The sequence below is a fragment of the Equus quagga genome, chromosome 10, assembly GCF_021613505.1.
Source record: "Equus quagga isolate Etosha38 chromosome 10, UCLA_HA_Equagga_1.0, whole genome shotgun sequence".
Classification (NCBI taxonomy): domain Eukaryota; kingdom Metazoa; phylum Chordata; class Mammalia; order Perissodactyla; family Equidae; genus Equus; species Equus quagga.
In genome coordinates this window covers 35,433,523-35,444,722 of record NC_060276.1, presented here as the reverse complement: position 1 = coordinate 35,444,722, position 11,200 = coordinate 35,433,523, and the positions used below count along the sequence as shown (strand labels likewise).

Below are 11,200 nucleotides of genomic sequence, written 5' to 3'. Positions count from 1 at the left end.
CAAGGCAGTTCCGTTTGCACTTCTTGTGATGTTCTTTTCCCTATAGAGTTGGACATGCATATACATGTTGTTTGGGGAATTTGCAGCACATCCAATGAAAGCGTAATTCCCAACTAACAGTCAAATCCTTCTCTTTGGAGCTACCCAGAACACACCTACCCTCTCTTCCATATGACAGCCCTTCAGAGACTTGAAGACAGTGTGTGACTCTCCCGTGAGTTAAGAGCACCAGCTGAGTCAGACAGACCCGAGTGACAAGCTCAGCTTCACTCCCTCTCAGCTGGGAGAGCCAAGGTAAGTTGCTTGATTTTATTTTCTCTCTACCCTAGTTCTTTAGCTGATTTATAAAATGGGAGTCAAAACCCCACTTTATTTGTTTATTGTGCAATAAATAATGTAATGTATGTAAAGTGCTTAGCACAGTGCCTGGCAGAATGAGCGCTCAGTAAATGCTGGTTATTTTGTTCCCTCTATTTATAAAGAGTGGGGTGGGCATTTTCACTGTCAGGGCTGGTGGGGAGCAAGGGAGTGAGAGGGTTTCTCCCCCTGATTGATCAGGGAAGGCAGAGGACCCTAAAGTAGACCAGGTATTTCTCTATCCTGAGGTTGTCTCTTTTCAGTTATCTGGATGCCTGTTTGCTTTGGCTGGGGGAGAGGATATTGTTGAGAATCTAGGGCAAGGTTTATTTTCAAGAACTGGAAAGCTATTTGTTGACATATTGAACCATCTCTTGTTTATTCTTATTTCCCTGAGCGGCTAGCCATGCGCTCCCCTAAACTCAATTACCTTTGGTGCGGCGGCAGGAGCAGGACACCTCCGAGCCAGATTGATCAGTGCAGACTGGGCAGGACGTGAGGGACCTGAGAGATGCTAAGTAGCAATTTCTGGGCTTTCCTTCCTTAGAAGACCTGCCGTCTCTGTGTTTGTAGGGACATTGGCATTAATAAAACAGAAGTTTGTGAGCATGCAACAACTCTCTCAGTAGCCTCCTTAGAAGCAGACTGATGACACATGGTCACAATGGACCAAAACTTAGAATCCCGGAGTGGCCAGCGCCAGAATGGTTTCTAACTGTAGCTCTTTGCACATGCTGGGTTTTGTAAGCAATTGCATGATATGAACTCTGAATGCCATTGCAGCTAGAAAAAGTTTGGAGGGAGACACACCCAACTGCGCACAGACAGAGGAATGGGACTTGAGGAGATACGGGGGGTGGGGTAAGCTTAGGACTAGCTTTATCTGTATGTAGGATTTCAAGTTTTTATCCTGTGACTATATTCCTAGATTACTTGTGTAATTATTAAATATAAACACAAGTTAGAAAAATAAGAAATCCTTTTTAAAATCAAAACAAAATACAACACCAAAGTAAAAGCAAGCCATCAGAGACATTTTTCAGAGGTCACTACTGACCAAGGATCCGAGTGGTGTGAGCAGTAAGCTTGTTAGGGGAGGGAGGTTGCTTGGTTGAGGGTGTTAGGGATCCTTGGAGATAGCATGTAGGAAGAGGAGTGGAGAGGGTGAGATATAGAACCCTAGGGAAACACATCTTTGAAAAGAAGAAAAATAACTTTTTTTCTTCTAGTACAAATAATATGGGTCCCTTATGGACAAATGAGAAAATACAGATAAGAAAAAAGTAAAAATCCCCTTTAATCTCACCACTCAGATATGGTCACTGTTAACATTCTGGTCTATGTCCCTCTAGGCTTTATTTTTTCTATGCAAAAATATACATCATTATTTTATAAGAATCAGATCATCCTTTTCAATGGCTACTACAGATGTACCATGACTTGTTTAAATCATTAAATGAACTGTGTTCTAACATTGGCATTTAGGTGACTTCCAAATTTTTGTTATCATAAACAATAGTGCTTTCTAGCTGTGTGATCTTGGGAAAGCTAGTAAACCTCTCTGTGCCTCTGGTTCCTCATCCCTAAATGAATATGATAATAGCACCTACATCACTGGGTTGTTGGGAGTACCAAATGAGATCATGTGCATAAAATGCTTAGCACAGTGCCTGGCACAGTAAATGTCAGCTTTTATTATTGGGTGTAATAATAATAATTGTTGGTGTTATTGTTGGGTTTCCTGTGAGTATGTTTTGGCTCAGGGGAGAGGAGACAGCAACTGGAATTTTCCTTTTTGAGTGGTATACTATAGTGAGTCTGGAGGCAAACAGAGCTGTGTGCTTTTGGTCATGTCAGTTCACCTTGCTGAAGCTCAGTTTCCTTATTTGTAAACTGGGAGTTAAAAGGACGTAGCTCACAGGGTGGCTGTTAGGATCAAATGAGAGAATGCTTGTAAAGCCCTCAGCACAGTTCTTGGCATATGGGAAGAGTTCAATCAAAGTCAATTGGTACTATTATTATTATTACTATTATTATTGTTCTTATGACTCCAATGATTCAGCCATTAATGGAGGTGGGAGGAGGAAGGTGGCAGTAAGTAGCGCCTTTGGAGTGTTTCTAACCACTTGTCTGATTACAAAGAGAGGAAATGATTTTGGAATCAGACTGACCTGGACTCGAATCTGGGCTTTGCCATTTGCTAGCTCTGTGACCTTGGTCACAACTTCTCCGAGCCCATTTCCCCATGTGTAAGATGAGAAAGAATGGTGTCAATGCCTACCTTGCAGGTGTTGCCATGAGGGCCGAAGGATATAATACAAGTCCAGTGCTTAGTCCGAGTGCCCAGATATTGCCGGCTGCTAACTAGGAGCGTGGGAAGGTTTATAACGACCTGAACGCCTCCCTGCAACCCCCAGACTCGGAGTCCCTATACCTGGGCTACTTGAACTTCATCTGAAGACTTTGCCCTTTCCGGAGCTCAGGGACCAATTCTGCCCGTACTCTGGGCTATAAGGGATATTGATTCCGAAGATTCGAGCACTCTGGTAAACCCTTCTGCTAGTTCTATTCTCACCTTGTGCCCCAGTTCTAGAAAGCAGGCTGAAGCCCTGCTTCTCTGAGCAAGCCCTCACCTGGTATGCTCAGACTGGCGTGCTTTTCTTGCCAGCTGTCTGAACGCCCTGGAGACTCGCTGTCAAATCCTAGCCCTGTGGCAGGGACACTGATTGCCTGATTTCCTTCCGTGTCTCTGACACTGGGGCAAATTGGCTTTTTTATTATCACCATCGCAGGGCTCTACTAAGCCCCCATGGCCCATCCTCCCAAACCTTGGATCCCCAGCGCTTGAACCTCTTTGAACTCTTCTGACACCGCTTCACTCAGCCTCCAGCCCCGGGTCCCTTACCTCTAACCCCTGCCTGTGCTTCCATTGTCACACAGGTTGCAGTTCCTGGCTCCCAGGACTCCTGTGTCTGCTTAGCCACAGAGGGTATGTTTTATTTCCTGAGCCAGGACATTTTCAGTCTCATCTCTTTAATTGCATGAATCTCCTCTTTTCTTTGGGACAGCCAGAGGTGGGCATAGTGGGCTGGTGCAACTCTTGGGGGTGAGGAGGAAGAGGGGTGGAGTTGCATAGGCCAAGTGCTAAAGAGGAGCTTCTGGAGGGCTGTCAAGTGAAAGGCGGCCAGAGGCAAATGTCAGAGCCTATATAGAGGCAGGAATCTGGGACCAGAGAAACAGAGCAAGCACTAGCAAGTCAGGAGCAGTGGGGCGGGTGGGCGGGCAGGCAGGCTGGCTGGCTGGCTGGCGGGCAGGAGGGGGGCGTGGCAGGGGATAGCTAAGGGAGATTGCAGAGAACAGCTGCTGGTATTGGGTCTTACTTTAATGAACTGGCTGGGCATGAGGAAGAAGTAAATTGGCCAGACTAAAAGAGCTAGGGGCGCAAAGGACACTCTCGCTTCTCCCTAACTGGCAAGGTAAGATCTTTCTGGGTTTGCCTGGTGGGAAACTGTGGCATGTTCAGGGATTTTTCTGAAGATGCAAGGTGGATGTCTATGACTGCTCTTTAGCCTCATCTTGCCCATTGTGCCAATTATTCAAGTAACCAAGGTGCCAGCAGGAGGCCAGTATTTCTTTTGCTACACCCCGTCTCAGGATTGTCCAGGCTGGGGATGGGGGGTGTGTCTTGGTGATGTGACTGAGTAAGAGGGAGGGAGGGCAGACAAGGTGGATCATGGTAGCACAGTGGTGAAGAGTAGGGGGCTCTGGAGTTGGATGGACCTAGGAATGTATGTGTCTACAGCCAAATTATGAAGCTTTTCTGGGCCTCAGTTTCCTTGTTTGTAAGATGAAGATAGAGTACTACCAAAATCTCTCAGTGTTCCTGTGGGGACCAAGTGAGATGATGCATGTCAAGTGCCTAGCGGAGTGCTTGCTAGTCAGTGCATGCTCAAGAAATGTTCACTGTTGCTATTTTTGTTGCTAGTATTCTCATTATTATTATGGAAGCACAATACCCTGAGATTGATGACTTTTGTGACGTTGTCCCAAATGAGCAAGTGTTCCATTTTTGGCATAGGCAAGCTGTGGGGATGTGTCAACATTGTGTAATGTGTGTGTTGGTTTCCAAGCCATGTGTCAAGAAGCCCCTTCTGGGGCTGCTTATGGAGGTGGGCTGGAGAGGTGGGGCTCTGGAATTTCCCACCCGCATGTCATCAGAGACATGTACATGCTATAAACTGGGCTTCAATTGAGCCATCGTCTAAGATGTCAGAGAGATAATTGAATGCAGCCTTAAGGATGCCAAAGGCTAGGCAACCCAGAGGAAGGGGTGATAATCAAAGACATACAGTTTTAACCATCACAGTGACCTTATTTTAGCTCAACCTTGGCTAATCTGAGAAAGCTGGTAAAACGAGAATACAGTCATGCGCCGCAGAATGATTTTTCGATCAACGACAGACAGCATGTATGACGGTGGTCTCATAAGATCAGTACCATAGAGCCTAGGTGTGTAGTAGGCTATACCATCTATGTTTGTGTAAGTGCACTCTGTGATGTTCACACAACCAGGAAATCGCCTAATGACGCATTTCTCAGAACATATCCCCATTGTTAAGTGACACATGACTGTGACAATACTGTCTATCATGCGGGGTAATGTAAGATTCAAATGGAATGATGCTTGCAAATCCCCGTACATTATACATGGTTTAAATTGTGTACAGTTGCCTAAAGTTATAGTGCCTGAAACACACCGAGCAATAAATGGTAGTAGTAGTGGCTGTTATTATTATTAATAATAATAATGATAATAAACAGGATTTTCAGTTCATTGATCAGATAAATGCCTTCCTATTCCTGAGGAAGATATTCAAGGCCATCAGAGTAGTAAAATGGGGACTAAACCACTGGCAGGACTCAGTGAGCCCTAGGAACTAATGATTATCCTGGGGCAAAGGACTTTCTCATCTAGGCCTGCCAGTACCTTGGCTGGTTTGTGAGTGCTGTAGTGGGATAGGACATAACCCAGGAACCTGCACTGCTCACAGTTTTCCACAAGGTGGTGCTACTGCTTCATTTCATCGAGAACTGCCCAGGCTCCTGGCTGCTGAGGGTGTTGCCATTTATAGCATTTATAAACAGAGCCTGTGCTGTGCGACTGAGTAGGTTGGTCTGAAAGGATAGAGGCAGAAGGAATATTTTCTTCAGATTCCAATTTGTTGCACAGCTTCTTTAACCTGATAGGCCCCTCTCTGATGCCACATAGCTGCCAACACATAACAAAGGTCTCCATCATGAATCATTTGTCTATTTCCCAGTCATCTTGATCTTGGCTTTTGACTGCTAAACTTGTTTCCTGTTTACAGATTTTTCTTGCCACTTGGGCTTCAGCAGGACCCCTGAGATCATCCTCTCCACACTATCCTCTGGCCATGGCAGATACATCAATACCCTTACATTCACTGCGATTCAACACTATGCCGAAGGAGGAAAATGTCGTCCCCCAAAACAGGGGGACGACCATCTCTGGACCAATGATAGAGTCAAGAGCAGAGGCTCAAATTCTGCAGTCTTGTGTACAGCCTATAGTCTCAACTTCAGCGTCAGACCCTGGAGGGATGTCGACACAGCTGATGACATCCCCAGCCTTTGACACCATGTCCACACCTCTAATGGGAGCATCAAACTCTGGAGCACTGTCCCCACTGCTAATGCCAGCCTCAGACGCTGGGGCACTGTCCCCATTGCTAATGCCAGCTTCAGATTCGGAAGGATTGTCTCCATTGCTAATGCCGACCTCAGACTCTGGGGCATTGTCCCCATTGCTAATGCCAGCCTCAGATTCTGGAACGTTGTCCCCATTGCTGTCCACTTCAGACTATGGATTAATGTCCCCAGGACTGATGACAATCCCTGACTTTGGAACAGTGTCCACAGCACTAATGGCAGGACCAGATTCTGCAGAGATATCACCATTGGCTATGCCGGCTCCATCCTCTGGAGCGATGTCTTCACCTATAATCACTTCATCCTCTGAAGACATGTCCACACCGTTGATGCTAGCCCCAGATCTTGGAGAGATATCCCCACTCCTAATGCCAGATGTAAACCCTGGAGTGATGTCCACACAGCCAGTGCCAGCTCCAGGCTCTGAAGCAATGTCACCATTGCAAATTACCGATGAAGACACTGAAGCAATGTCCAAAGTGCTAATGACTGCACTGGCCTCCGGAGAGATATCTTCACTGCTAATGTCAGGCACAGACTCTGAGGCGATATCCTCACTAATAATGTCAGCCCTGGCTTCTGGAGCAACGTCAACCCAGCCAACAAACACCCAAGACTCTGGAGAAATGTCCACCCAGCTAATGTCAGGCCCAGACTCTAAAGTAGTGTCTTCACCGCGAGTGTCAGCTCCAGGCTCTGGAGCAATGTCCACACTGCTCCTGTCAGTCCCAGATGCTGGAGAAATGTCCACATTGCCAAAGCCAGCCCCAGATGCTGAAGCACCGTCCCCACTGCTAATGTCGGCCCTAACCTCTGGAGTGATGCCCACCCAGCTGATGCCAGCCCATGGCTCTGGGGTGATGCCCCCACAATTAACACAAAATCTAGACTCTCAAATTACATCTACTCCACTGATGAGAACAGCAGCTTCTGTGACAATGTCTACACCACCAGTGAGAGCCTCAGACCCTGGAGCAATGTCCACACCACGAATGAGAACCTCAGGCTCTGGAAATATGTCTACATTGCTAAAGACAGTCCCAGATTCTGGAGCATTGTCCACTCCACTGATGACAGTCACAACCTCTGGAGCAATGTCCATGGAGCAAATGTCAACCACAGCCTCTAGAGTGATGTCCACACAGTTAACAATGGCCAGAACTTCTGGAGCAACATCCACAGGCTTTACCAAAGCCACAGCCAATGGGGCAATGTCCACACTGCGAACAAGAGCCCCAGCTTCTGGAATGAGGTCCACGTCGCTAAGGAGAGCCCCAGCTTCTGGAGCAATGTCCACACAGACAATTACAGCTCCAGCCTCTGAAACAAAATGTATGCTACAACTGACAGCCCCAGCCTCTGGGTCAATGTCCACACTGCAAACAAGAGCCCCTGTCTCTGGAGCAATGTCCATGTCACAAAGGAGAGCCACAGCCTCAGGAGTGATGGCTGTACCACAAATGAAAGCCTCAGCCTCTGGAGCAATATCCACCCCACTGCTGACAGCCAAAGCATCTGGAGCAATGTCCACACCGTTAATGAGAGACACAGCCTCGGGAATGATGTCCGTGCCACGAATGAGAGCTATGGCCTCAGGAGCATTGTCCAAGCCACTAATGACATCCAAAACCTCAGGAGCAACATTCGGGCAGCAAATGACAACCGCAGCTTCTGGAGAGATATCCGCAATGCTAATGGGAGACACAACTTCTGGAGCCATGTCCATGCAGCAGATGACAGACGCTGCCTCTGCAGGGATGTCCACACCACTAATGAGGGCCCCAGCCTCTGGAGACATGTCCATACCACAAATGACAGCCACAGCCTCTGGAACTATGTCCACACCTCTCGTGAGAGCTCCAGGCCCTGGAACAATGCCCACAGCAGTAATGAGAGCCACAGTCTCTGGAAAGATGCCCAGTCAGCCAATGAGCACTCAAGATTCTCCAGGTATGTCCAGGGTGCTCATGAGATCTGTGACCTCTGGAGGGATGTTCCCACTGCAGATACAGGCCCTAGCCTCTGAAATGATGTCCACACCAAAAGTGAGAGCCCCAGCCTCTGGGGCAATGTCCACACCACGAATGAGAGCCTCAGACCCTGGAGACATGTCCACACTACTCACAAGAACTTCATCCTCTGGAGAGATGTCCCCACCACTAACGAGACCCCCAGCTTCTGGAGAGATAGCCACACCTCTGAGAGCCCCAGCTTATGGAGCAATGTCTACTCCACAAATGACAGCCACAGCCTCTGGAATGATGTCCATGCCACAAATGAGGGCTCCAATATCTGGAGTGATGTCCACACCACTAATGAGATCCATGGCCCCTGGAGTGATGTCCATGCCTCAAATGACAGCCACAGCCTCTGGAGGGGTGTCTATGCCACTGATGAGAGCCCCAGCCTCTGGAGCAACGCCCACATCACAAGTGATGCCCACAGCTTCTGGAGAGATGTGCACACTATCACTGCGGGCTCCAGCCTCTGGAGTGATGTCCCCACCACTATTAAGGGCTCCAGTCTCTGGAGGTATGTCCACACCACTAAGGAGATCCTCAGCCTCTGAAGCTGAGTCCACAGAGTTAATGAGAGCTCCAGCCTCTGGAAAGATAGCAACTGCACAAACGACAACTATGGCCTCTGAAGGGATGTCCAAGACATTAATGAGAGCCACAGCCTCTGGAACAATGCCCATGCCATTGATGTCACCCGTGGCTTCTGGAGAGACATCCATGCCACTAATGAAAAGCATGGCCTCTGGAACAATGTCCACACTGCAAACAAGAGTCCTGAGTTCTGGATCTACACCCTTGCCGCAAACAATATATGCAACTTCTGGAGGGATGCCCACACCGCCAATGAGAGCCTCAGCTTCTGGAGCAATGTCCACACCACTTTTGAGAGCCTCAGCTTCTGGAATGATGTCCATGCCACTTCTGAGAGCCGCAACCTCTGGAGGGGTGTCCATGCCACTAATGAGGGCCCCAGGCCCGGGGGCCATGTCCACACCACAAATGGCGGTCACAGCTTCTGGAATGATGTCCACTCTAGAAATCAAAGCCACACACTCTGGAGAAAAATCTGCCTCTCACGTCAACATCACAGCCTCTGGTTCAAAGTCCACACCACATGTGACTGCCACAACCCCAGAAACAATGAATCCACCACCAAAGGAAGTCCCATCCTTTGGCATGCTGACCCCAGCACTCTGTTACCTCTTAGAAGAACAGGAAGCAGCCCGGGGTTCATGCCCTGTGGAGGAGGAGGTGGAGATTGACGAGGAGAAGCAAATGAAGGTATTTTTGGACGATTCAGAGAAAATGGCATTTCTGGTGTCTCTTCATCTGGGGGCAGCAGAGCGGTGGTCCATCTTGCAGATGGAGGTAGGAAACCCTGTCTCAGGTGAAAATAAATCTTTCCTGAGCAGAGCGCAGGGCTTATATGACTCCCTATCTGAGATAGACATCCTCAGTGCTGTTCTTTGCCATCCCAAGCAGGGCCAGAAGTCAGTCAGGCAGTATGCCACTGACTTCCTGCTGCTGGCCCGACATTTGTCTTGGTCTGATGCCATTCTGCGGACCAGGTTTCTGGAAGGACTCTCAGAAGCTGTTACCACCAAAATGGGCCGGATCTTCCTGAAGGTGGCCGGCAGCCTAAAGGAGCTGATAGACAGGTCTCTCTACATCGAGTGCCAGCTGGCTGAAGAGAAGGATTCCCCGGGCAGCTCAAGCCAGGTTCTGCTGTCAGCCTGTAAGCGGAATAATGAGGAAGCAATGGAGAATGAACTGAACTCTCATCAGCAGACTGAGGAGGTAATGATCGGGAAATACGGTTAAGGTTTTTGTGCAGAAAAATAAGGAGGTAATGATGGGGAATACACTTGGCTCTTTTGAGTAGACTAAAGAGGCCAAGGGGAGGCATTGAGCTCCTAGACCATAGCCCCCAACCTAGAGTTTCATCAGGGGCGTGGCTGTGCAGTTATTTTGGGTGTATTCACCCCAAATTCACTTTGAGGAGCAATGTCCTGCCCACATTACTGAGGGCCTGGGATGGTTAAAAGTCTGAGTGTTCTGATGTGAGTGGACTCACTGGGCTCAGTCTCAACTCTCCATTTATTCCAAGTCCAATTCTAAGCTAAGGGCTATCTTTTGGGGGCTGGGTCTCACCTACAGCCACATGTGTTGTGGACCCAGGTCACTCAGGAATTTGGCTAGCCTAGTCCTTGGTCACACTTTATATAAGTAAGGTACATTAGCCAAAGTCCTCAATCTATCAAGTTACTGACATTATCCAGGCAGAATTCCCCTTGTCATATTAAGTGTGGCTCTTACCTCTGCTGTTTTTTGTTTCTTTTTCTCACTCCCAGCACCATCATGTTCCCAAACGCTGTTACTACCTGAAAGAGCATGGAGATCCTCAAGAGGGTCTACACGACCACCTTCGACAGAGCACAGGCCATCAGAAGGCCCCCACCGACAAGTAACGCTCCCTGGAGTCTTCTCCTGTGAGATCTGACTCAGCTGCTAACTTGAGGACTGATTCCTGGACCCATTCCATTCAATTACATTATACACCTTGTGGCCTTCCCTCTCCAAGCACATTTCACCCCATCTCCCACTTGGCTGACTTGACCTTGCCTTTAACCCCACATGCCTGTGACCTGCCCTGACAATCAGAGTGTGGACTTCAAGAGTGTTTGGTGTACAAGGTTCTGAACTCCCACCACCATCAAGGCCAGTCCTAGTTCTTGGTCCAGGGAGAAGTCTAGGCAGGAGAAACCATTTCCTACCTCAAAAACACCTAGAGTGTCTTGCCACATGTCATCAGGCAAACTTGAGGAAGCCCTGGTCCCATTTCACCTGGCAGGGGAGCCTATAAGGAGAGTGATACCCGCTCCTATACCACCCTTTTCATCCAGTAGACTTGCCCCTATATGCCCCAACTTGTAGCACCTGAAATGGGTCTCCAGGGCCCTTGCCCTGTTTGTAGTCTCCATCTTGAACCATTTGTTTTGACTCATAATGATAATCATAGTAATAGCTAACATTTATTATGTACTATGTGACAGTTACTGGGCTAAACTCTTGACAAGCACCATCTCACTACATTC

General features: G+C 48.1%; 1 protein-coding gene across 1 annotated transcript; it reads left to right on the top strand.

Annotated features, from left to right (window-relative positions):
* The first annotated feature begins 219 nt into the window (after positions 1–219).
* Positions 220–10,728, top strand: RTL9 (retrotransposon Gag like 9). The gene is made up of 3 exons (XM_046672569.1): positions 220–294; positions 5,727–9,902; positions 10,457–10,728. Exons 2-3 carry the CDS (start codon positions 5,793–5,795, stop codon positions 10,571–10,573), a joined length of 4,227 nt encoding a protein of 1,408 aa, XP_046528525.1. The 5' UTR covers positions 220–294; positions 5,727–5,792; the 3' UTR covers positions 10,574–10,728.
* Positions 10,729–11,200: the final 472 nt, after the last annotated feature.